The sequence below is a fragment of the Lasioglossum baleicum genome, unplaced genomic scaffold, assembly GCF_051020765.1.
Source record: "Lasioglossum baleicum unplaced genomic scaffold, iyLasBale1 scaffold0089, whole genome shotgun sequence".
In the NCBI taxonomy this organism is placed as follows: domain Eukaryota; kingdom Metazoa; phylum Arthropoda; class Insecta; order Hymenoptera; family Halictidae; genus Lasioglossum; species Lasioglossum baleicum.
The window spans coordinates 527,077-555,037 of NW_027469149.1; the positions used below are offsets into that span (position 1 = coordinate 527,077).

General features: G+C 44.4%; 1 protein-coding gene across 1 annotated transcript in view; it reads right to left on the reverse strand.

Moving 5' to 3' along the window:
* LOC143219896 (uncharacterized) overlaps positions 1-26,305 on the reverse strand; it is a 50,618-nt gene extending 24,313 nt beyond the window's left edge. Inside the window, exons 1-10 of the mRNA XM_076445703.1 lie at positions 26,159-26,305; positions 25,856-25,907; positions 25,197-25,232; positions 24,802-24,849; positions 24,413-24,663; positions 24,149-24,211; positions 23,863-24,066; positions 23,436-23,757; positions 23,170-23,314; positions 22,995-23,101 (exon numbers count right to left, since the gene is read on the reverse strand). Of these exons, the coding sequence (XP_076301818.1) occupies positions 22,995-23,101; positions 23,170-23,314; positions 23,436-23,757; positions 23,863-24,066; positions 24,149-24,211; positions 24,413-24,663; positions 24,802-24,849; positions 25,197-25,232; positions 25,856-25,907; positions 26,159-26,305 (1,375 nt within the window). The remainder of the gene's footprint in view (positions 1-22,994; positions 23,102-23,169; positions 23,315-23,435; positions 23,758-23,862; positions 24,067-24,148; positions 24,212-24,412; positions 24,664-24,801; positions 24,850-25,196; positions 25,233-25,855; positions 25,908-26,158) is intronic.
* Between the last annotated feature and the right edge of the window lie 1,656 nt (positions 26,306-27,961).

Genomic DNA, 27,961 nt, shown 5'->3' on the forward strand with positions numbered 1-27,961 from the left:
CCTGAAGAAATCAAGCCCACAGAGGACTCAGTAAAAATCCAATTGCTACAACTAGCAGAATTTACTCAGACGAGAGTAATCCAGTGCCACATAGAAATCGACCGCACGATATTCTATTGTGGCATGCACTCACATGTTTCCATCGTCACGAACGGACGACAAGAATATTTACTGGCAACCACCAGTGAAACCTGTTCCGAGTTGCAGAAGACCGGAACAATCCTCATCACTCCGACCGCCCAGGTCACGGGAGTCCAGCCCAATTCTACTACATCCCGCAGCCTCACATTGGCGGGAGAACTTCAAAATAACGGGCAATGCGCGGGAACAACGTACAACGACCCATTCGGCACTTGGACCAGTGTCGTTGTACAGGCCATTGTTCGAATAACCCTGAGGGACTACACAGCAACAGTGAAGCTCTCTACAGGTCAGATGCATCTACAGTCAGGACAAATATGCTCCTTCACAAAAGGAAGCTGCCTTGATACGCAAGATGGACATACATTCTGGGACGTCGTTCCCAACGATTACTGCAAGTTCAATAGCTACGACGTTCTCTACGAAGGACTAGCTACCAGAGTTTCTACAAAGACAAAGTTCTCACCTACACTATATATGGTGGAATCTGAAGACACCACATTCGCGTTGACAGAATCTGGTCGTACATCAATTTGCGGTTATATTATTATTCGCACGGAGCACCCCAAGCTCTTTATTCTGGATACAAGTTTGTCCGGTAAATTCAAGGAACGCACTCACACCATAGTAAGCAATCTGGACATATTCACCTACGTGAATAGTAAGTTCATCTACGTAGAAAAACATCTGAAAAGTCAACTTACCCAGTTGTACCAGGATGTCATCCGGCAAAAGTGCGAACTGGAGAAACAGGTCCTTCAAAACGCACTAACGATGTTACACTCATCACCGGAAGAAATAGCAGCTGCCATTATGCGAGAACCAGGATTCGTCGCAGTTCCAGCTGGAGAAGTGGTGCATATTATAAAGTGCATTCCAGTAACCGTACAAGTTCGGAAAACGGATAAGTGTTTCGATGAACTTCCGATCACTTACCAGAATTCTTCCAAGTTCTTAAAGCCAGGAGACCATATTATAGTTGCCACAGGTACAGAAAAGCCATGCAATGAACTCCTGCCGCCTCTCTACAAAATAAACGGAATTTGGTATCGTTTAACGCCGTCACTCACAGAGACCGTTGCCCCAGCAACATTACAACCGCTCATCAAACCCACGTGGAAGTACGTGGATCCAACAAATATCGCAACAGGCGGAATCTATTCCCAAGAGGATCTCAACAAACTACAGGACCACATCATGTTTCCAGTGGAAAGAGTGGCCGTAATAAATTCTATCGCCCAAGGAGCATCCGGCAGAGATTACGCAACAGGAAACGTTAATATGTTCAACCTGCTTGACGAAAACTCCCTGCAACAGATAGCGGAATCAACAGCACAAAAACTGTGGTCAGGATTCACCACATTTGGTTCAATCAGTGCTGGAGTGCTAGGAATATATATAGCAATCCGAACAATAAAGACTATCATAAGTACCATAATCAATGGTATTGCATTGCACTCACTTTACGGATGGAGTTTGCATCTAGCAGTCGCCGTATGGAGCTCCCTCACAAGATTCTTCATCTTCCTGAAGCAAAAGGACAATACTTACACGTATGCAGCAAGATACAGGAAAAGTGCAAGTGAAAGTGTTAGTGAACAAAGTGATTCCCCACCCACCCTAAACCCCGAGAAAAGACAGTCGAAAAATGAACATTGCGAATACGACTTGTCGGACATTACAAAACCAGCCCCAGCCCCACGTGCCGACACCGACAACATTTCAGTGCGACCAGTGTTTCGTACAAATATAGGAAATACTCGCCGAGAACTGTGCTCCCTGCGCGGAGTACCTCCGGACGATGCGTCGCATGAATGAGTGTGTGATCGAGTGTTGAGCGAGAAATTTCTTCCTTGTAAGAAATTTCTTTTCCGCGTTGGGAGGTGTTACGTCGTCCGATGTACGACGTTGGCCTTGTACATACATTATGTATACAAGGTCTGATCTGCATAAGATCCATACACCGTCCCCTAGACATAAGAACATAATACTAAGATCTCATATATTGTATTGTTCTAATCCTTATCTCCGTCTCTATCCATCACCATAACTTCACCTTGATCAACACCTTACCTCAGTTTCAACCCATCACCACGACACATAATGCAATAAAGTATTGCATCACTCTGGAAGCATCTAGAAGCTTCTAGAAACGTCGAGAAGTCCAAAGAATGCTGCATCAGCAGTCCCACGCTCGTAGAGGGCAATAGGACAGCCACGAGACTGCAGCGTCAGCAGAAATGCACGTGCAGTCCCCGGGAGCGAAGACGCTGCTGCGTCAGCGGTTCTCCCACTCCGACGACTGAAGAACAAAGAGACTGCAGCGTCAGCTATCCCCACTCCGACCGAAGGAGGCAAGGCAGAGCAGGCGCTTGCATCAGTCCGCCTCCAGACAGCGACTCGAACGGTCCGCTCCAAGCGAGCGACTCGCACGGACGTGCCAGTCCGGCTTCTTCCGACTTCAAGAGCAGACGTGTTCAGTCTAGCTCCGCGAAAGTGAAGTGTGTCGATCCTTCACTCCTAATTCCAATTCCAATTCCAACTCTAACTCAACTCAACTCAAGTCCTAATTCTCATACATTAATCCCACAACATATTACTATATCCATTATTCATTAATCCAATTACTACTCCAATTATAATACTACTTACATATTGTATATCAGTGTACTTACCAGTTCTTATTTAATATATCGTTGTTATACCAGTGCTTCGATCTTGTTATTCTTGTGTTAGTTCAACACCATCTTCCAATTCAGTTCTTGCATCGAATATATTAAACTCGTGACATATCCGGACTTGGTCTAAAGTGCGCAGTGGAAACGCTGAGCCGCCAATAAGGAATTTGAAGCGAGTCATAGAGAAGTTCTCGTGCCACGTCTAGAATTGGTCTAAAGTGCGCAGTGGAAACGCTGAGCCGCCACTATAGACGTGAAGCGAGTTAACTACCAAAAAGGTTAATAACAAGTGGAAGTTCATTTTCATTATATTATTAATATTCCATCATTACTATTCCTTACCCATGCGACGCCCACGTCGAGCGGGACGCAAGTATCAACTTGCTAAATTGAGACGCGCGTTGAGAAATAAAGCGGTGCTCGATCAAATCATTGCCACTACCGAGTGGACCGAACTTCTAGGAACCACCGAGCACATTCCGTGTGACGCGTCCGATTACGTTTCTGTATACGGTTGCCCTTGCAACCCTCCTAAAGAGGTCAACCACGCGGACCTCTCGCGAGCTCCGACGCCAGTTCTGCATCCGGTCGATCGTCCTGAGGTAATCGACATAGCCGACGACGACAGCCAAGACACGATCATCGTTCCCAGGGTCCGTTGCCGAATCATCCGTGACGTTCCTCTGCCAGCTCATCAACGTGTCGTCTTGCGGCCAGCATCCAAGGCCACTAATGTCGTCCCGAACCGAGCAGCAGCAACTCTGCCAGATCTTCCCCACCTCGAGGACATCTGTATAGAAGACCCGATGTACGACACCTACTGCCAGTACCGCCAGTTCCTGCTGCAACAATATTATTAGGCGTTAATACAACATTGCGGTGAGTCGTATAATATCTTGTATAATTGCTGAATCCTGTAAACTCACCGTTTTCGTTGCTTCATCTCGCGCGTGATTCTTGTCGGGAAACTTCTTGTAACCGCGTCGGACGTTCTCTTCTTGACTGCATCCATAGCAATATCGGTTGTCCTAGTGCATATGACAGCCCGCGGCTGTCTCGGCACGAAAGACCACTCCTCATTTTAATCATAATATCTCAACCGTCCGTCTGTCACTGTTCTCTTTTCTCTCTCCTGGTACCTGTAACAAAAACACAGTGACGGACGTGACACTGACCTCCAAGCCGAGTTCTGTATGATTAACGAGGGCACGATTCGAATTTCGAAAAGAAACTGTCACTGGATTTAGTAGAATGATGTGGAAATTAACTTCACGTAGCACTGGTAAAATATAATATATATATTGAAATAAAGAACGTTGAGTACACTTGAGTATAAACTTGGTAGTATAATAATAAATGAATTAAACGTAATAATCGTATACGGAGTATGAGTTAGTAAGAGTTAGAATTGGAATTGATTTAGGAATTGAATTGGAATGGATTTGGAATAGAATAGTAGAACAAACGTCGATGAACGTCGAAGCGCGAATTAGAAGAGCGCAGATCGACACGTCTGCTCGCTTCGCTGGCTTGGGCCAGACTGACTGATGTCGTTGTGTGAGAATGGAGTGAGCGCAGACCGACACGTCCGCTCACTTCGCTGGCTAGCACCAGACTGATGCAAGAGGCAGCTCTGCGTAGCCTCCTTCGCTCGGAGTGGGGGTTGCTGACGTTGCAGTCCCTTTGTCCTCGCTCGTCGGAGTGGTGACGGGTGCAAGACTGCTGACGTTGCAGTCTCTTTGTCCTCGCTCTCGACAGAGTGGTGACGCGTGCAAGACTGCTGACGTTGCGATCTCTTTGTTCTCGAGGTGGCGTTTACTCGAGCGGAGTTGAGGATTTGAACAAGTTGTAAGTGTAGATGAGGGTTTGAACAAGTGTTAAGTGTAGATGAGGGTTTAAACAAGTTATAAGTGTAGATGAGGGTTTGAACAAGTGTTAGGTAAGATTGAGAGTTTGGAGTGGTGGTTGGGTTTAGAACAATTGGGAGAGTCGAGATTTAAGTAGTGATGGGTATTAGAACAAGTTTAGGAAAAGTCGTGGGTGAAGTAGTGATGGGTTTAAGATGTATTAGAATTAGAACAAGAGTTTGATAGCGATGGGTTTAAGAGATATTAGATTTAGAACAAGAGTTTGATAGCGATGGGTTTAAGAGGTATTATGTACTTAATATTTAATCTTAGCCTAGAATCGAGGTACGGTCCTCGATTCGACCAACGTCGGAGGTCGTCCGACGTAACATACGGGTCCACATGAAATCTGCGACATCTTAGACTCAAACAATGTGAAAATTAAAGTAGGGAACCATTTTAAGATTGTACATGCAAAACAAACTCAAGCGTGCGCCGAATAATCCAACGCAAACCCCGCGTCAGCGAAACGTGACACTCATCTGGACGCAGATCAGAAAAGACAAAAGTGACAGTGACACCAGTGATTCCCCACCCACCCAAAACCCAACTATGCAAAATGAACAAAGCGAAATAAGTTGCACAAAACCAGCCCCAGCCCCACGTGCCGACACCGATAACATTTCAGTGCGACCAGTGTTTCGTACATATATAGGAAATACTCGCCGAGAACTGTGCTCCCTGCGCGGAGTACCCCCGGACGATGCGTCGCATGAATGAATGTGAAAGCGAGTGTTGAGCGAGAAATTTCTTCCTTTGTAAGAAATTTCTTTTCCGCGTTGGGAGGTGTTACGTCGTCCGATGTACGACGTTGGCCTTGTACACACACCATGTTGTTACGTCACGCCCCACGTCCTAGGCAAAGAAGATGACCCCAGGAGGCGGCACGTGGAATTGAAGAGGAAACGGTCTTTTACGCCAAGACAGCCAGACGGGCAGTCATATGCGCTAGGACACCGATAGTCATTTGAGACCGACACCCGCTAGCAGTCAACGCGGATGGCGATACTTCTACGCTGACGCAACGAACGCGGTGAGTTGACATGGAACAAAAGGGGTTACAAAAGATACGAATTCTCACCGGTTAGTTGTTGTATCTTAGTAGTACTGTTGAAGGAGCTGAGCTCGTCGGTCAGCATGGGTCTGGTATAACGGGTCGTCCAGACAGATCTCATCGAGATGAGGAAGGTTTGGCAGCTGTCTCGCTGGGGTACGCACGACAATGCGTCTGTTGGACGGTAGGTACTCGTCCTTGATGATCCTACAGCGAACGTGCGGCAAGATTATGGTGCTCCTGCTGTCATCGTCATCAGAGCTGGTGACGAGATCAATGACCTCGTAACGAACGGCAGGCGGGTTGTTGTTGTCACTGGACAGGTTTATGGTATTCCTGACGTCGTCGTCGTCGTCAGAGATGTCAACGAGATCGGCTATCTCGTAGCGACCAGCAGACGGTTTGGTGACAGGTGAAGAACGCGAGAGGTCCGCGTGGTCGACCTCTGTGTTCGGAATCGGACGGCACGGACAACCGTATACCGATACGTAATCTGACGCGTCGCACTCGATATTCTCGGTCGTTCCGAGAAGTTCAGTCCAATCAGTCGAACTTAAGACGCGGTTTAAGATGGCTGTTTGATTTAATGCCCGTTTGAACTTGGCCAGTTGATACTTTCGGCCTGCACGACGTGTACGACGCATAAGGGATGGGTATGGAAGGAACTGTTTCGGAAGAGTTAATACTCTGAAAATCCTTTTGTCGGATTTTGTCTAAGTCCCAAACGTGAAAGAAAAATTGGCCAGGGGTTCCCCGTAGGCGCTGGCCAGAGGTAATTTACCTGACTCGAAAATGTCCACTCGTTAATCGGCACTACCCAGCAGAGCAGACGAACTGGCCTCCGAGCCGGGTCACCGTGCGACAACGAGGGCACTATTAAAACAGTCACTTCACTTTAGACACTGATATGTTTCCTTTCACAAACTGTCACTTTAACTTCGATAATCTTTTGACTAAGTGTCACCTCGTTGACGTATTGCCTCGGCGGAGCTGTAAGCTTCTCCCTTTGTGACCGAGGTTGAACACGTAAGCGAGAGCTCAATTATTTATTATTAATATTAAATGCGTTTATCTGATTTGGAAAGTTATTATTTCCAAACGTCTACTCGTCAACCACTACTTCTCAGCGGAGCGGACGAACTGACCTCCAAGCCGAGTTCTGTATGATTAACGAGGGCACGATTCGAATTTCGAAAAGAAACTGTCACTGGATTTAGTAGAATGATGTGGAAATTAACTTCACGTAGCACTGGTAAAATATAATATATATATATTGAAATAAAGAACGTTGAGTACACTTGAGTATAAACTTGGTAGTATAATAATAAATGAATTAAACGTAATAATCGTATACGGAGTATGAGTTAGTAAGAGTTAGAATTGGAATTGATTTAGGAATTGAATTGGAATGGATTTGGAATAGAATAGTAGAACAAACGTCGATGAACGTCGAAGCGCGAATTAGAAGAGCGCAGATCGACACGTCTGCTCGCTTCGCTGGCTTGGGCCAGACTGCCTGATGTCGTTGTGTGAGAATGGAGTGAGCGCAGACCGACACGTCCGCTCACTTCGCTGGCTAGCACCAGACTGATGCAAGAGGCAGCTCTGCGTAGCCTCCTTCGCTCGGAGTGGGGGTTGCTGACGCTGCAGTCCCTTTGTCCTCGCTCGTCGGAGTGGTGACGGGTGCAAGACTGCTGACGTTGCAGTCTCTTTGTCCTCGCTCTCGACAGAGTGGTGACGCGTGCAAGACTGCTGACGTTGCGATCTCTTTGTTCTCGAGGTGGCGTTTACTCGAGCGGAGTTGGGGATTTGAACAAGTTGTAAGTGTAGATGAGGGTTTGAACAAGTGTTAAGTGTAGATGAGGGTTTAAACAAGTTATAAGTGTAGATGAGGGTTTGAACAAGTGTTAGGTAAGATTGAGAGTTTGGAGTGGTGGTTGGGTTTAGAACAATTGGGAGAGTCGAGATTTAAGTAGTGATGGGTATTAGAACAAGTTTAGGGAAAGTCGTGGGTGAAGTAGTGATGGGTTTAAGAGGTATTAGAATTAGAACAAGAGTTTGATAGCAATGGGTTTAAGAGATATTAGAATTAGAACAAGAGTTTGGTAGCGATGGGTTTAAGAGGTTGTTATGTACTTAATAATTAGTCTTAACCTAGAATCGAGGTACGGTCCTCGATTCGACCAACGTCGGAGGTCGTCCGACGTAACACCTCCCTCGCCGGAGAAGAGATTTCTCGGAGTGAAATCTCTCGGTCCGAGGTTGTGTTCGGTGAGCGCTCGCATTACAATTTTTGGTTTTGAGACGCATCGTTAGTGAGCGATCCGCGCAGGGAGCTCAGTTCTCGGCGCACGTTGACTGTATTAACAGTACGAAACACTGGATGCACTGAGATGTTGTCTGATTCTGCGCGAGGAGTTGGGGTAGGTTTCGCAATGTCCGACAGTCTATAATCGCAATGTTCATTATTTGACTGTCTTTTATTGGGGTCTTGGGAGGGAATGGGCTCACTTATTTCACTGTTGTTGCCATTTAGTTCGTGATGAGGTGTTCCTCCATGTCCGAGTCTGAATCCTCGTCCGAACTTCCTTCGGATGAATCGGAGTCATCTGATGAGTCGGAGACCTCTGGGTTTTCTAACATGATGCCCTGTCCGGCCAGAATGCTCAGGCATTCTCGGCAATCCATTACTGGTGTGACGTCGGTCGCACCTCCGACGTTAGCTTTAAGACTACATGTAAAATTAGATACATAAGAGCGAGCGTTCCCCTTTAAAGATTCCAAAACTCCTAAAAATCCTTCATAACAATGAATCCTTAACACCACGTACATCTGATTGAAATCCATCAACATAACCTAAAATCCAAATCTGTCAAATTCCTAAAATAGCCAAAAATGGCCCAAACTCGAAGATTGAAATATCATTGGACTCGTGAGCGAAAATCATGAAACTGTCACGTCCGTCACTGTGTTTTTGTTACAGGTACCAGGAGAGAGAAAAGAGAACAGTGACAGACGGACGGTTGAGATATTATGATTAAAATGAGGAGTGGTCTTTCGTGCCGAGACAGCCGCGGGCTGTCATATGCACTAGGACAACCGATATTGCTATGGATGCAGTCAAGAAAAGAACGTCCGACGCGGTTACAAGGAGTGTCCCGACAAGAATCGCGCGCGAGAGGATGCAACGAGAACGGTGAGTTTACAGGATTCAACAATTATACAAGATATTATACGACTCACCGCAATGTTGTATTAACGCCTAATAATATTGTTGCAGCAGGAACTGGCGGTACTGACAGTAGGTGTCGTACATCGGATCTTCTATACAGATGTCCTCGAGGTGGGGAAGATCTGGCAGAGTTGCTGCTGCTCGGTTCGGGACGACGTTAGTGGCCTTGGATGCTGGCCGCAAGACGACACGTTGATGAGCTGGCAGAGGAACGTCACGGATGATTCGGCAACGGACCCTGGGAACGATGATCGTGTCTCGGCTGTCGTCGTCGTCGGCTATGTCGATCACCTCTGGACAATCGACCGGATGTAGAAATGGCGTCGGAGCTCGCGAGAGGTCCGCGTGGTTGACCTCTTTAGGAGGGTTGCAAGGGCAACCGTATACAGAAACGTAATCGGACGCGTCACACGGAATGTGCTCGGTGGTTCCCAGAAGTTCTGTCCACTCGGTAGTGGCAATGATTTGATCGAGCACCGCTTTATTTCTCAACGCGCGTCTCAATTTAGCAAGTTGATACTTGCGTCCCGCTCGACGTGGGCGTCGCATGGGTAAGGAATAGTAATGATGGAATATTAATAATATAATGAAAATGAACTTCCACTTGTTATTAACCTTTTTGGTAGTTAACTCGCTTCACGTCTATAGTGGCGGCTCAGCGTTTCCACTGCGCACTTTAGACCAATTCTAGACGTGGCACGAGAACTTCTCTATGACTCGCTTCAAATTCCTTATTGGCGGCTCAGCGTTTCCACTGCGCACTTTAGACCAAGTCCGGATATGTCACGAGTTTAATATATTCGATGCAAGAACTGAATTGGAAGATGGTGTTGAACTAACACAAGAATAACAAGATCGAAGCACTGGTATAACAACGATATATTAAATAAGAACTGGTAAGTACACTGATATACAATATGTAAGTAGTATTATAATTGGAGTAGTAATTGGATTAATGAATAATGGATATAGTAATATGTTGTAGGATTAATGTATGAGAATTAGGACTTGAGTTGAGTTGAGTTAGAGTTGGAATTGGAATTGGAATTAGGAGTGAAGGATCGACACACTTCACTATCGCGGAGCTAGACTGAACACGTCTGCTCTTGAAGCCGGACTGACTCTGAGGCCAGGTAGGCACGTCTGTGCGAGTCGCTGGCTGAAGGCGGACTGCTGGAGTCGCGAGATGGAGGCGGACTGATGCAAGCGTCCGCTCTGCCTTGCCTCCTTCGTTCGGAGTGGGGATAGCTGACGCTGCAGTCTCTTTGTTCTTCAGTTGTCGGAGTGGGAGAACCGCTGACGCAGCAGCGTCTTCGCTCCCGGGGACTGCACGTGCATTTCTGCTGACGCTGCAGTCTCGTGGCTGTCCTATTGCCCTCTACGAGCGTGGGACTGCTGATGCAGCAGTCTTTGGACTTCTCGACGTTTCTAGAAGCTTCTAGATGCTTCCAGAGTGATGCAATACTTTATTGCATTATGTGTCGTGGTGATGGGTTGAAACTGAGGTAAGGTGTTGATCAAGGTGAAGTTATGGTGATGGGTAGAGACGGAGATAAGGATTAGAACAATAGAATAATGAGATCTTAATATTATGCTCTTATGTCTAGGGGACGGTGTATGGATCTTATGCAGATCAGACCTTGTATACATAGTGTGTGTACAAGGCCAACGTCGTACATCGGACGACGTAACACCTCCCAACGCGGAAAAGAAATTTCTTACATGGGAGAAATTTCTCGCTCAACACTCGACCACACACTCATTCATGCGATGCATCGTCCGGGGGTACTCCGCGCAGGGAGCACAGTTCTCGGCGAGTATTTCCTATATTTGTACGAAACACTGGTCGCACTGAAATGTTGTCGGTGTCGGCACGTGGGGCTGGGGCTGGTTTTGTAATGTCCGACAAGTCGTATTCGCAATGTTCATTTTTCGACTGTCTTTTCTCGGGGTTTAGGGTGGGTGGGGAATCACTTTGTTCACTAACACTTTCACTTGCACTTTTCCTGTATCTTGCTGTATACGTGTAAGTATTGTCCTTTTGCTTCAGGAAGATGAAGAATCTTGTGAGGGAGCTCCATACGGCGACTGCTAGATGCAAACTCCATCCGTAAAGTGAGTGCAATGCAATACCATTGATTATGGTACTTATGATAGTCTTTATTGTTCGGATTGCTATATATATTCCTAGCACTCCGGCACTGATTGAACCAAATGTGGTGAATCCTGACCACAGTTTTTGTGCTGTTGACTCCGCTATCTGTTGCAGGGAGTTTTCGTCAAGCAGGTTGAACATATTAACGTTCCCTGTTGCGTAATCTCTGCCGGATGCTACTTGGGCGATAGAATTTATTACGGCCACTCTTTCCACTGGAAACATGATGTGGTCCTGTAGTTTGTTGAGATCCTCTTGGGAATAAATTCCGCCTGTTGCGATATTTGTTGGATCCACGTACTTCCACGTGGGTTTGATGAGCGGTTGTAATGTTGCTGGGGCAACGGTCTCTGTGAGTGACGGCGTTAAACGATACCAAATTCCGTTTATTTTGTAGAGAGGCGGCAGGAGTTCATTGCATGGCTTTTCTGTACCTGTGGCAACTATAATATGGTCTCCTGGCTTTAAGAACTTGGAAGAATTCTGGTAAGTGATCGGAAGTTCATCGAAACACTTATCCGTTTTCCGAACTTGTACGGTTACTGGAATGCACTTTATAATATGCACCACTTCTCCAGCTGGAACTGCGACGAATCCTGGTTCTCGCACAATGGCAGCTGCTATTTCTTCCGGTGATGAGTGTAACATCGTTAGTGCGTTTTGAAGGACCTGTTTCTCCAGTTCGCACTTTTGCCGGATGACATCCTGGTACAACTGGGTAAGTTGACTTTTCAGATGTTTTTCTACGTAGATGAACTTACTATTCACGTAGGTGAATATGTCCAGATTGCTTACTATGGTGTGAGTGCGTTCCTTGAATTTACCGGACAAACTTGTATCCAGAATAAAGAGCTTGGGGTGCTCCGTGCGAATAATAATATAACCGCAAATTGATGTACGACCAGATTCTGTCAACGCGAATGTGGTGTCTTCAGATTCCACCATATATAGTGTAGGTGAGAACTTTGTCTTTGTAGAAACTCTGGTAGCTAGTCCTTCGTAGAGAACGTCGTAGCTATTGAACTTGCAGTAATCGTTGGGAACGACGTCCCAGAATGTATGTCCATCTTGCGTATCAAGGCAGCTTCCTTTTGTGAAGGTGCATATTTGTCCTGACTGTAGATGGATCTGACCTGTAGAGAGCTTCACTGTTGCTGTGTAGTCCCTCAGGGTTATTCGAACAATGGCCTGTACAACGACACTGGTCCAAGTGCCGAATGGGTCGTTGTACGTTGTTCCCGCGCATTGCCCGTTATTTTGAAGTTCTCCCGCCAATGTGAGGCTGCGGGATGTAGTAGAATTGGGCTGGACTCCCGTGACCTGGGCGGTCGGAGTGATGAGGATTGTTCCGGTCTTCTGCAACTCGGAACAGGTTTCACTGGTGGTTGCCAGTAAATATTCCTGTCGTCCGTTCGTGACGATGGAAACATGTGAGTGCATGCCACAATAGAATATCGTGCGGTCGATTTCTATGTGGCACTGGATTACTCTCGTCTGAGTAAACTCTGCTAGTTGTAGCAATTGGATTTTTACTGAGTCCTCCGTGGGCTTGATTTCTTCAGGCTCGCAATCAGGAATATCGATGATGGAGAACGTTGTCGTGTTCAGTGTAGATCCTCCACAATCGTATCCGATGAGGGTGTACACTCGCGTGGCTATAGAGAGTAAGATGGCAACTTGGATCGGCTGCATGATTACAGTTTCGTGTGTGTCTAAGGACTGACGGTCTTCTGAGGTGATTGCTGCTTCGGAGGAGCGGTGTTGCGATGTGATATGCTGATCTTCCAGTGGTGGAAGGAGATTTTGCTGACCAGAGGTTTCGTATTTCGCTCGTTTAATCTGGTAGGGGTATTTGTTATCGCGAGAGTACTCGGATTTATATTTCTTTCTTGCTGACGCGCATTTCGCTGTAGCGCAGAGATTAATTTTATCGTATTTGTTTCGCTTCGCATGGCAACGTGCAGATGGAAGTTGAAAGGAATCGAGTTTCTGTGGATCATCAAAGATATGATTTTGAAGTAAGTTATGAAGTTCTTTTACTCTGGAGGCTTTGATATCCTTCTCTGGTTTAGAACTGTCGCTGGATTTATTGTGCAATATAGAACAGACCTGCTTACATATGGGTCTTGAAGATCTTTGATTGTCGTAGGAATGGAGTTGGTCTTGGAATTGATCGGGCTGGTTACCGGAGTTAGAATAATGATCGGGCTGGTTACCGGAGTTAGAATAAGAATCGGGCTGGTTACCGGAGTTAGTATAAGAATCGGGCTGGTTACCGGAGTTAGTAATGTCGGGATGGTTACCGAATACGTCGGGACGATACCCGGAATTAGAAAGGTCGGGATGGTTACCGAATGCGTCGGGATGGTTCCCGGAATTAGTAAGGTCGGGATGGTTACCGAATGCGTCGGGATAGTACCCGGAATTAGAAAGGTCGGGATGGTTACCGAATGCGTCGGGATGGTTCCCGGAATTAGAAAGGTCGGGATGGTTACCGAATACGTCGGGATGATTCCCGGAAGTAGAATGGTCGGGATGGTTACCGAATACGTCGGGATGATACCCGGAATTAGAAAGGTCGGAAGAGTACGACTCGATTTCTTCCATCTCCAATGGGGGCAATCGAAATGAAACTCTTTCCGACGAGGTGTTAAAACACCGGAGGCTCGCTTTGCCTTTACGATTGGTGACGACGCAGTCACCCAGGAATACATCCGGCGCTACATTAACACGGCGGATATATCCCTGTTTGGGTCCTTCAACGTCGACCGCTATGCACGCAACGGTACGAGGTTCGAGGACGAATTCTTCGGATTTCGGAGGAGTCTTTGTTCGGACTCGATCCTCACGCTCCACGATCCGACTTCTCGCAGTGTACTCCGATATCTCTCGAGTCTCCTTCGATTCCGGCCGGCTTTTCACGGCGTTTTTCTCTAGGGAGCACTCGATCGAATCCCGAGGAGGCATTGAAATAACCTCCGTCACCGGAGCTCTGCAAGGTCTGACCGCGGGTGCACGAGGATTTGAGGAAGACACTCGAACGTTCCTTGCCGAATGTTCCTCACGCTTGGCGGCTGGAGTTTTAACGAGATCGTTGGTCATAGACGAAGGCATTGAAATAACCTCTGCTGCCAATTCATCGCGAGGCTCAGCCGTGGGCGCGCAAGGGTTCGAGAAGGGAACCCGAATGTTTCCTATCGTAATGTATTCATTCGCAAAGGAGATCTCGGCTCCTGTTCTGAAGAAGGGAGAACCGAGGATTCCGTCGATGTTAATTGGGAAGTTTTCTTCCAAGACATGAAATTCAATAGGGTTTTGACCCTGTAAGTGTATTTTAATTTGACCGAGAGTTGGAATGGATCCCTCGGTTATTCCTTGGACTTCTATAGTGTTCGTATGATCTATAGGTAGATTTGGTTCTAGACTTGACGCACGAATTAAATTGATCTCCGAACCCGTGTCCAACAAAAATTCACACTTCTTTTGTAATTGAGGGGCGGAGATTTTTACGCGCGGAATTGGTGAGTCTGCAGCAAGATTTACTGCTGAGACGAATCGTCGGACTGGTCGTTCGTCCGGATAGCCGTTTGGGTGCGGGCTGTAGTTTGGGTTGAAGATGCGGCCTCCCGCCTTGGGTTGGCTTCGGTCGGGAGGCCGGACTCGTTTCCCGACCTCCTATTATTATTAAAAGCGCGCTTACGGCACTCGTGAATATCGTGCCCGGGGACTTTGCAGTAGTTGCAAAATTTGTTAGGGCTTGAGGGGCGATCTGTGCGACCATCGCGGTACGTGTTTTGGTCGCGAGGATTATTTTCCCATCGCCGTTGCGGCGTCGGGGAGCGATAAGAGTCCCGGTTTAAGTTTCTCGAGGACTGCTGAGACGAGTCCGGTCTGTTATCGCGGCGTTCTTGAGTTCGCTCTGGAATGTCACGAGCGGACTCGTACGTGGAACGCTGGCGATACGGCCGGTTATCAGAGAAGCTGACTCGTTTTTCTTCGCGGATCAGTTCTCGTCGACGAGTCTGGTCTGACTCATACTGCCTGTAAGCAGAGATGGCTGCTTCGAAAACAGTGGCAGGATTTCGCGAAGGGCAATGAAGCACTTCGGCACGCAGCTGGGGAAGGAGACCTCGTAGAAAACAATCTACTACGAAGCGATCTAGTTCTTCGTAATCAAGGCCAATATCTGTGGCATCTTGAATCGCGGTTCGAAGGTCCTTAACGCGATTGATGAAGTCTAAGATGTGCTCGTTTGGAGCCTGGAGTACACTCGCGAGATCGCCACGGTACTGGTCAACGAATTTGTATGGGCCCAGTACTGTTCGTAATTTCTCGCATAGTGCAGAAATTGTGAATATGTGCTGGCCTTCTATAGCGGCATAAGCACGATCGTGGAGTTTATTGCAGAGCAATTTCGTGAGGGCACGCTCTGCAGTGGCCGGTACGGTGTCACGCGCGCGTTTGCATGCGCGTATGAATTGTAGGACGGAAGACGAAGTTCCGTCGAATCTAGGGACAAGCTCGGCGGCTTGTTTTAGAGCGAAATTACCAGTAGGTTCATACTGTGGGATTTCGCGTGGCTCTGGCGGTGAAGGTTCCCGCATATTAGAGACGTTACTAGGGCCTGGTGTAGGCGATTGTTGACGTAGGGTTTGACTCGTGATTTGGATGTTATGAAGCTCTTTTCGTATTTCGTCGAGCATATTCTTTTGGTTTTGTGCGTCTTCTTCATATTTGAGACGCAATTTGGCAATAAAATCAGTTTCTTCTTTGAGATATTGCTCTCTACGGGCGAGGTCTTGCGCATAAAGGAGTAGCTCTTCCTCGGTCATTGGAGGAAGGTCTGCGTTAGGATCTGCTCGGAGATCCTTTTGAGATCGCGTGATTGGGCGAGACATTTTGAAAGATATGAATGGGATTTAAGAAATGTGAACTTCGTACTGACACGCGTCGGGGCTTATTAATGCAAATATCGGCGACCACTTCGATGTCCTACCGACTGCGCCAAATTTGTCACGTCCGTCACTGTGTTTTTGTTACAGGTACCAGGAGAGAGAAAAGAGAACAGTGACAGACGGACGGTTGAGATATTATGATTAAAATGAGGAGTGGTCTTTCGTGCCGAGACAGCCGCGGGCTGTCATATGCACTAGGACAACCGATATTGCTATGGATGCAGTCAAGAAAAGAACGTCCGACGCGGTTACAAGGAGTGTCCCGACAAGAATCGCGCGCGAGAGGATGCAACGAGAACGGTGAGTTTACAGGATTCAACAATTATACAAGATATTATACGACTCACCGCAATGTTGTATTAACGCCTAATAATATTGTTGCAGCAGGAACTGGCGGTACTGACAGTAGGTGTCGTACATCGGATCTTCTATACAGATGTCCTCGAGGTGGGGAAGATCTGGCAGAGTTGCTGCTGCTCGGTTCGGGACGACGTTAGTGGCCTTGGATGCTGGCCGCAAGACGACACGTTGATGAGCTGGCAGAGGAACGTCACGGATGATTCGGCAACGGACCCTGGGAACGATGATCGTGTCTCGGCTGTCGTCGTCGTCGGCTATGTCGATCACCTCTGGACAATCGACCGGATGTAGAACTGGCGTCGGAGCTCGCGAGAGGTCCGCGTGGTTGACCTCTTTAGGAGGGTTGCAAGGGCAACCGTATACAGAAACGTAATCGGACGCGTCACACGGAATGTGCTCGGTGGTTCCCAGAAGTTCTGTCCACTCGGTAGTGGCAATGATTTGATCGAGCACCGCTTTATTTCTCAACGCGCGTCTCAATTTAGCAAGTTGATACTTGCGTCCCGCTCGACGTGGGCGTCGCATGGGTAAGGAATAGTAATGATGGAATATTAATAATATAATGAAAATGAACTTCCACTTGTTATTAACCTTTTTGGTAGTTAACTCGCTTCACGTCTATAGTGGCGGCTCAGCGTTTCCACTGCGCACTTTAGACCAATTCTAGACGTGGCACGAGAACTTCTCTATGACTCGCTTCAAATTCCTTATTGGCGGCTCAGCGTTTCCACTGCGCACTTTAGACCAAGTCCGGATATGTCACGAGTTTAATATATTCGATGCAAGAACTGAATTGGAAGATGGTGTTGAACTAACACAAGAATAACAAGATCGAAGCACTGGTATAACAACGATATATTAAATAAGAACTGGTAAGTACACTGATATACAATATGTAAGTAGTATTATAATTGGAGTAGTAATTGGATTAATGAATAATGGATATAGTAATATGTTGTAGGATTAATGTATGAGAATTAGGACTTGAGTTGAGTTGAGTTAGAGTTGGAATTGGAATTGGAATTAGGAGTGAAGGATCGACACACTTCACTATCGCGGAGCTAGACTGAACACGTCTGCTCTTGAAGCCGGACTGACTCTGAGGCCAGGTAGGCACGTCTGTGCGAGTCGCTGGCTGAAGGCGGACTGCTGGAGTCGCGAGATGGAGGCGGACTGATGCAAGCGTCCGCTCTGCCTTGCCTCCTTCGTTCGGAGTGGGGATAGCTGACGCTGCAGTCTCTTTGTTCTTCAGTTGTCGGAGTGGGAGAACCGCTGACGCAGCAGCGTCTTCGCTCCCGGGGACTGCACGTGCATTTCTGCTGACGCTGCAGTCTCGTGGCTGTCCTATTGCCCTCTACGAGCGTGGGACTGCTGATGCAGCAGTCTTTGGACTTCTCGACGTTTCTAGAAGCTTCTAGATGCTTCCAGAGTGATGCAATACTTTATTGCATTATGTGTCGTGGTGATGGGTTGAAACTGAGGTAAGGTGTTGATCAAGGTGAAGTTATGGTGATGGGTAGAGACGGAGATAAGGATTAGAACAATAGAATAATGAGATCTTAATATTATGCTCTTATGTCTAGGGGACGGTGTATGGATCTTATGCAGATCAGACCTTGTATACATAGTGTGTGTACAAGGCCAACGTCGTACATCGGACGACGTAACAAAACTAACCTAAAAATTTGTAGGTTATGTTCTCAATTCGCGTTTGTTTAGACTTTACCAAAATTTCGATTTTTGGTAATTTTCAAAAGTACTTAGAATATTTTCAAACATATGATCGGTCGACAAATGATGTCAACTAATCATATGACATATAAAATTTACATCGAAACGCCTTGCAAAAGCAAGCGCTCGAAAATATTCTAAGTCCCAATTTATTTAAATAAATAAATAGGTACGTCAATGGTTACCACTTAATTTTCGAGTCCTGCACCACTGGGAACGAAAACTGCTGACTCTAGTGCGGCGGCCATCGCGCTGTTTACGACGAAGACCGGCACAAAGAGGACACGGTCCCCTTTTGCGAAGTCAGCATTTTTCGGACGAACGTTATTCGTCGACGAACGTTCGATTCTCCCCAGTCCTCTCCGGGGACCCGAGTGGGTCAGTCGAGTTTTCGTCAATCTTCCAAGTCCAGACTATTTAGACATAGTCTTTCCAAATCCAGATTGTTTAGACACAATCTTCCCAAATCCATACTGTTTAGACACAGTCCCTAATACCATTCAGTAATATCGTATTCTTATTCGTTTAATTCAAATATTACTTCGTTTATTCAATTAAACATTTTTATTGCGTTTCATATTTCGTACTTAGTACGTATTTCGATTTCGTTAATAGTAAGCATCTTTACCTTTGTATTCTTTTACGTTATTAATATACTTTGTTTTACCAGAAGAGAAACTTACCCATTCGAGATAACCCCCACTCTTCCCGAGAAATATGATAGCAGACAAAGGGCCCAGCAACTCGGAGTTTCTTCTGAATGTCGTCATTTCCCGCCAGTACAGCGTCCAACTCGCGTCGCAGTCTCAGCCTCCTACAACAACAAGATGTGTGGACCAGTGCACAAAAGACGTACAGCCACGCAGAAGGCGAACCGTTACACATCACGCTACCGCAACTTAACTTGCTACAATGGCGTAATCATGGTCGCATGCGATGGTAGGGAATTATGCTATGATTGCAGCCTGACAACAACCATCGAGCACACAGAACGTTGGAGGCATCAAAGGATGATCAGTATAATGAATAACTGCAACAACTGCGGTGAGAAGATGTGCAGGGAAACACCTGTGTTGAACTGCATTCCATGCGGACAGATACTGGCTTCAAGATGGGCCATACAACATGACGACCCCGACCACGTTTCCGACAGCCCAGACGAGGATACGGACACGGAATAACTCACAAAAGTGAAAGTGAAAATGACATAAGTGAGCCCATTCCCTCCCAAGACCCCAATAAAAGACAGTCAAATAATGAACATTGCGATTATAGACTGTCGGACATTGCGAAACCTACCCCAACTCCTCGCGCAGAATCAGACAACATCTCAGTGCATCCAGTGTTTCGTACTGTTAATACAGTCAACGTGCGCCGAGAACTGAGCTCCCTGCGCGGATCGCTCACTAACGATGCGTCTCAAGACCAAAAATTGTAATGCGAGCGCTCACCGAACACAACCTCGGACCGAGAGATTTCACTCCGAGAAATCTCTTCTCCGGCGAGGGAGGTGTTACGTCGGACGACCTCCGACGTTGGTCGAATCGAGGACCGTACCTCGATTCTAGGTTAAGACTAAATATTAAGTACATAACAACCTCTTAAACCCATCGCTACCAAACTCTTGTTCTAATTCTAATATCTCTTAAACCCATTGCTATCAAACTCTTGTTCTAATTCTAATACCTCTTAAACCCATCACTACTTCACCCACAACTTTTCCTAAACTTGTTCTAATACCCATCACTACTTAAATCTCGACTCTCCCAATTGTTCTAAACCCAACCACCACTCCAAACTCTCAATCTGACCTAACACTTGTTCAAACCCTCATCTACACTTATAACTTGTTTAAACCCTCATCTACACTTAACACTTGTTCAAACCCTCATCTACACTTACAACTTGTTCAAATCCTCAACTCCGCTCGAGTAAACGCCACCTCGAGAACAAAGAGATCGCAACGTCAGCAGTCTTGCACGCGTCACCACTCTGTCGAGAGCGAGGACAAAGAGACTGCAACGTCAGCAGTCTTGCACCCGTCACCACTCCGACGAGCGAGGACAAAGGGACTGCAGCGTCAGCAACCCCCACTCCGAGCGAAGGAGGCTACGCAGAGCTGCCTCTTGCATCAGTCTGGTGCTAGCCAGCGGAGTGAGCGGACGTGTCGGTCTGCGCTCACTCCATTCTCACACAACGACATCAGTCAGTCTGGCCCAAGCCAGCGAAGTGAGCAGACGTGTCGACCTGCGCTCTTCTAATTCGCGCTTCGACGTTCATCGACGTTTGTTCTACAATTCCAATTCCAAATCTAATTCCAATTCTAATTCAAACTCAATACCAATTCCGACTCAACGCAGTCTCTATTCCAATACTAATTCATTTACTAACTCCTACGCAATTAATTCATTTAATTCATATTCACATTTATATTAATACAATTGTAACCAAGTGTAACCAAGTTATTATTATAATATATCTTATTTTACCAGAACTTCGCGAGTGACCTCTCTTACAATTCAATCAATTCAGTGACCTATTTCTCTCCGATATTCAAACTATATCTTCGTTTATCGTGCACTTGTAGAGTATTGAAACTCGGTCACAAAGGGAGAAGCTTACAGCTCCGCCGAGACAATACGTCTGCAAGCGACATTTTGAACAATTGTTTCCATTAGCAATCGTGCACTTGTTGAGTATTGAAACTCGGTCACAAAGGGAGAAGCTTACAGCTCCGCCGAGACAATACGTCTGCAAGCGACATTTTGATCGGTCAAGTGTTTTCTCGGTCAAGTGTTCGATCAAGTCTCCATCAAGTGACAGTTCACACAAGGAATACGTGCAGTGCTAGATCTATAGTGACAGTTCTAACAGTGCCCTCGTTCGTTACACAGTGACCCGGCTTGGAGGCCAGTTCGTCCGCTCCGCTTGGGTAGTGTCAATGAACGAGCGGACCTTTTCAATAACTATATTTTATTAAAGTCACAGGTGGAATACCGCTGGCCAGCGCCTCCGGGGAACCCCTGGCCAATTTTCCCTTTTTCATTCAGAACATAGACAAAATTCCTATAAAGGATTTCTTGAGAAGGAGTTGTTAAACCAAGTTCCTTTCGCTCCTCTCTCCTCATGCGTCGATCACGTCACGACCGAGAATATCGAGTGTGACGCGTCAGATTACGTATCGGTATACGGTTGTCCGTGCCGTCCGATTCTGAACACAGAGATCAACCACGCGGATCTCTCGCGTTCCACGCCTGTCAACGATACACCAGCTGCCCGCTATGAGATCATCGATCTCATAGACATCTCTGACGACGACGATAGCCAGGACACAGTGATCCTGCCACGTCCTCGTTGCGTCATCACCAACAGCACGTTCCTGTCACCACGTCAACGTATTACGTTGCGTCTTCCCAATCTTCCTCGCCTGGAAGATACTTGCATCAAGGACCCACAGTACGAGGTCTACGCAGCGCAGAGGAAACAACTCCTGCGACAGTATTATTAAGGCGTAACAACAAACTGGTGAGAATCAGTATCTTGTATCCATCTTTACCCCATGTCAACTCACCGCGTTCGTTGCGTTAACGTATAAGTATCGCCATCCGCGTTGACTGCAAGCGGGTGCCGGTTTTCCAAATGACTATCGGTGTCCTAGCGCATATGACTGCCCGTCTGGCTGTCTTGGCGTAAAAGACCGTTTCCTCTTCAATTCCACGTGCCGCCTCCTGGGGTCATCTTCTTTGCCTAGGACGTGGGGCGTGACGTAACAAGACACAATCTTTCCAAATCCATACTGTTTAGACACAGTCCCTAATACCATTCAATAATATCTTATTCTTATTCGTTTAATTCAAACATTACTTCGTTTATTCAATTAAACATTTTTATTGCGTTTCATATTTCGTACTTAGTACGTATTTCGATTTCGTTAATAATAAGCATCTTTACCTTTGTATTCTTTTACGTTTATAATATACTTTGTTTTACCAGAGTCAATCTAAATCCCAATTATTATTTCCTTGCTCCTAACTTCGTAGTTTGAAGTGACACGTTGTTAGTTAGAGATAGAGTTCTCACTGGAAAGTTCGCGAATAGTATTCCTTATTCAATTTCCTGTTTCAACGTGTTCGCGTACGTGCGTGATAGTGATAGACTTGCTCGCATAGCAAGCCCCGCAGCATCCACGTCCGTTTTCTCGAATCAAAATATCGTCAACCACGCGGACGATATTCGCGAGATAAATTCACGGGATCGCACAGCGTCCACGCCCGTTTTCGCTAGTTAAAATATCGTCAATCACGCGGACGATATTCGTGAGTTAGATTCACGGTATCGTACAGCGTCCACGCCCGTTTCCTCAACGAGCGCATCCGTCTACAATACCGTAGCCGCCAGCTGTCAACCATTGGAGATCGTTCCTGTCAAATATTGACGTGACAGAATTTGGCGCAGTCGTCAATCCTTGAAGGTCGTTTCCAGCCATTTGGATCAACGCCTGTCAAGCAGAGCGGACCGAATTCAAGGCCATCAGCGCAACCGTAGCCGTTCATCCGTTGCGAACCCATTTCTTGTGTCAATCGACAAACAAGCGAAGCGTAAAAGTAAGTGGAACATATTATCGCGTATGTTTCAGGGTCGCGTGCATCATTCATCTGTGTAAGACCGCATGCAGGTGTCGGCATCGGGTCCTAGTCTGTTGATAAAAAGACCAACACTTTTATTAAATGTCAGTCAGTGGAAGAGCAGAGTAGCCGGGCCGCGGTATTCTCTTCTCTTGCTCTTATAGCCCCGCCAGGACGTGACACCTGCCAATGCACTGATTTGATTGATTTTAAAAATTGTGTCTTTATGATGAAATATATTTAAAAACTCCTCTAGAGATAATCTACAAAATCATATAAATTTATAAACATATATACAATAAAAATAATTATAAATAGAAAGAATGTTAACCTTCCAGTATCAAATTCAGCTTGAGCTTTAGCAATTTTTTTCCTTCGACTAATATTTTCACGAGTACGTGGTTTTCGAGACGCTACACCATTTTGTAGCCGATTCAAATCTAATTCTTGATCCATAAGCAAATCTCTTATTTTTTCTAAAATTTAATAACATTTAACTACATACTGCCGCATATTTAGAGTAACATGACAATGATGTAAGTATATAGTTATTAAATTATAAATAAATTGATTGCAAAAAATTAAATAATACTATACCTAGAAATGCCCAAACGTTTATGTTCTGTTTTCCTAATTTTTGACCAGCAACATTATGGAAAGACTCTGCAATATTGTTAGTGCGCACCGGACAATTGTATACGCTTACTTGCGATGCCATTTTTAACCAATTAATTCGCATGTAAGTCATAAATAAAAGAACATTGGGGAAATTACTTGCTATGTTGTCTGCCTCTTTTTGTATAATTAATAAGGCTTCTTGAAATTTTGTTTCAGGTACTAAAGCCAAAGACATTGACATACGCAGAACAGTATTAGGTACATTAGTCAAACCAAGTTTGCGCCACTTTCGCAGAATAGCCTGCGATATATCGTACATATATGTATGACAAAAAATGTAGCTTTCTATACATAGACAAAATTGTAATTTATATGATAATATATAACTTCAAACAGTATCACCAACCTGACAATAGTGAAACCAGCAACCATGTATATGCGCATTAGGGAATAACTCATTTAGAGTTGTAACAGCAGCTGCTTCATAATCACTCATTATGAATCTTATATTATTTGGTAATTCGGGTATTAAAGTAAATATTTGTTTCCATATGGCAGTATACATCGCAGCCGTCCGTGTTTCGCACAGTACAAGTATAGTTGCAATACCCTGCAGAGAAGCAATTCTTTATGTTTGTGAAGGAGCATTGGATACAATTTAAGAAGTAAATCCAATATAAATTATGTTTTACATTATCCATGTAGCGTATATGGATGGTGTAGAGCTGTCCCATGTGTGGCTTCTTGGGTAAAACCTAAAATTACAGACGACTATTATTATCTACTATTATTATTATTATCTATTATTATCATATATACACACAGTAAGTTTACTTTGAAAAGTCTGATATTCTTGATATAAACATTTAAGTTAAATAGCTTCTGTAATATATAGAGTTTAAGTTAATTAAATTGTTAAACAAAAACATTATATCTAAGAGTTTTATGCTACTTACTGCAAATGTTCCATCAACGAATATTTCTTTTGAATTCTTTAATCCTTCTAGCAAGCCGTCAGTTGTAATTATAACAGCAAATTCGTCTTTTAATGACTTCACAACAGATATTTTTAGTTTTTCCAATGGTTGATAAGTTTTCATCTGATCATACAAAATTTCTAAGGATTGCGGAATTGTGGGTTTGAAATTAGCTCTCTGTCTGTGCAACGTTGGTCTTAATTTTGTAAATGAACAGTAAGCTGCAGCATCTGGATGTCTTTAAATAAATATTTGTATAACATTTCAGTGAATTTATATATATGTGACACTGTCAACAATTAATTTCAGTGATTTCTTAATATGTTTTGAAAACCCCCACACACTCTAAAAATTTAACACAAACTAACTGCATATGGTTGTTCTTTCCTGTGTACATCTGCTATTCCAAATCAATTCTACAACATATTAAAAAATCTTTGAAATCTGTAAGAGTGTCACATATCGATAGATAGATAAATATTTGTTCAAAATATTTGGAGAAAACAAAAAAAATTGATAAAAGAAACACATAAGAAAAGTAAGCATAAACATACTTTTGTCACGTCCGCTGACGTGTTGTGTGTCTTCCGACACGCGTTAGTCTTAAGGATTGTATTCTATTGCCCCTTATGTTATGCTACCCTCTATACTTCCACAGTTCCACACTTCCACAGTTCCACACTTCCACAGTTCCACACTTCCACAGTTCCATACTTACCTACAGTTTCCTACTTACAGTTTCCTACTTACCTTCAATACTCACCTTTAGATTCCCCTCTGATTCCTACACCATACTGTACTGAAATGTTCGAATAACCTCTGTACAAAATTTCATAACTGTAACTACAATATTTCGATTTTTAAAGAGTCTTATAAAATTCTGTTCGAAACGCGACAGCGTGCGCGCGAGCGCCGAAGACGCTCGCCACTAGGCCGCCGCGTTACGCGCCTCCCCACTCTAGGCGCATCCCCACTCCGCCGAGGCACTCTGCCCGGAGAGCTCAGCGGAGCTAGACAGTCAGAAAGTTTTCACTCTCCAGCCGCCAAGCGCGGACGAGATCCTTCTCCTCCGACGAGAAGATCTCTTTTCCCGGCTCTTTATTAAATCAAGGGCTTCGCCCTTGATCCTTCACGGCTCTTATTCGGCTTTCAATCCGGCTCTTTCATTTTATGCGATTCTATTACGGATATCACTCGTACATCATTGTAACACATTCTACGAGGTTATAATGAAACAAGTATATTTTAAACTAAACTCAGTGTTTCTCAAGTCATTTCGTTGTTCTTCAATATCGTCCTACATTCACTCGATCATTCAAATCGCGATCAACGATCCGAAGAACGAGCTCAGCATCCAGGCCCAGTCAGTCTACGAGGAGCCATTTCTTCTCAAATCGATGGAGATCGATCCAACCAGCCTACCTGCGGACGAGCATCGAGAGTCCTCGCTGAGAGACGCCGTCAGTTCCTGCTCCTGCATCAAGGATCATTCGCGTAATTGTTAAGAGACATCTCGAGGTCGGTAATTTGTTATTATTGTATTGCGTGCTGTCGCCGCGTGAGACGATCATCGTGGTTCCCGGATTAGACGCGGACGTACCGTGCCGTGTGGATCCGAAAGCTTAAATTAATTTCAATTACGTTTTCTTCCGTGAATCCGCGAGTCGCGTAAAATTATATATTTTTATCGCGAAGACGTCACGGGACGTAACACTTTCTACAAACATCATCAAATATTTGTTTAAATGGGATCAGTGTCTCCCGACTCAGCTTCATCATTTCCTCTATCATAAAATGCTGCGTAGCAATATATTCTTGCCCAGGGTGGTTATGGGGTTTTAATAGCGTAATAGTCCCATCGCTGAGAACCATCACAGCCCCACAACATCGTGTGGTGCGTCGTGTGTTGCAACGATAAATATTTTCACTGCGATGATCTTTATTGTACACGTAATCGTTGTGTACAAAGACAAAAGAACCTTTCACTTTACCTGCGATTTTTTCCATCTATTAACAGTATGATTACTTTGAGAGAAACAAAATATTATCGGCAATACAATGAATTTTAAACAGCCATAATTCAACATATGTAAAAAAATTGGTAAAACATTGACGACACGGTAAAATTACGATTACACATTTTATAGAATGAATATGAAAATACGATCATTACCTAGAATATAATTGATTCTAACAATATTGTATTGTAATATTCGTTAGCTACGCGTTGCGTGTGTCAGATGAAATAACAAATGGTGGTCGCTGACTAAACAAATGATTCTGAAGAACATAAAAATGAAAATATGGTCGATGATATTATCGCTGACAAAGATAGGAACTTTCCGTAAAATTAGTTCTAACAAAGAATGTTGTTAAAAATTTGTTTGATTGCTGCACCGCGCGATACACAGCATACGACGACCGAACACAGCAGGTTGGATCCTGACATTTTACTATAACTCTTGAACCATCAGAGATATCGGGATGAAATTTGCACTAAAATTTATTAAAAAATGTTTCTTATCTACTGATAATTATTATTTATTCTTCACATTATGAATATTTCAAGACATACAAAGAATAGAAAGTTAAATTATCAATGCTTTTTACCGTAAGAACATTGTCATTGCAATAATCAGGATCTGACCGTGTGTTCCAATTAAAATAGTTCAGCTAGTAATTCTGCTTCGTACACCACATGTAAAAGAAAAATATAAAAAATCACAAAGTATTGTATTCATTACTCAGAAAAATGATTATATTTTATAGGCAAAAAATACTTATCTAAATTATCTTTTTCACACAGAATTATTCCGGAGCTGTGAAAGCAATTCTACATATTCGTGTAATTTTTCAGTCCTTCGCTCTTCGTTGTCACTATTTTAATTCGCAATCACATTAATTTCAAAAATTTAATAATCCACGAATTCCGTTGCATGTCTTATATTTACATTTAATTGATGTACTCTTCTTTCATAAACTTATATATTTTAACAGAACTGTTTAGAGTTGAGATTACTATATTCCCATTTTTTATTGTTATAGAAACTTATGTACGTATCTACATATTATAATTCTACAAATATATTTGAATTCTACCCAGCACTGCTTATTTAATCTTTCCTTTAATTATTACATACATGCTTTCTTACTTTCTATATCTACTTACTTTCCTTTACTTATTTCATACATTGGCACGCACAAATTACGAAGCGGTTATGATAATTTAAAATACAAGAATTAAAACTCAACCGCAAGGTTTACTTCTCACATTATATTATGTAGTTAAAATGACAAGTAAAAGGGATTATGTATCTATATCAAAGAAGGTACATCTGATTGGGGAAATTCAGTATACATTTACAGTTATCATTCTAAACTGTGACATTACACGCTGATTAACTGGTTTAAAAAAGATTGTATAAAGCACGATCATATATGTCGCGTATAAACTTCAATTATTAATGCTTTCTATCTAAGAATATAATGGTTTTCAAGATCACAAGTTACATATTACTCACCGTGAGA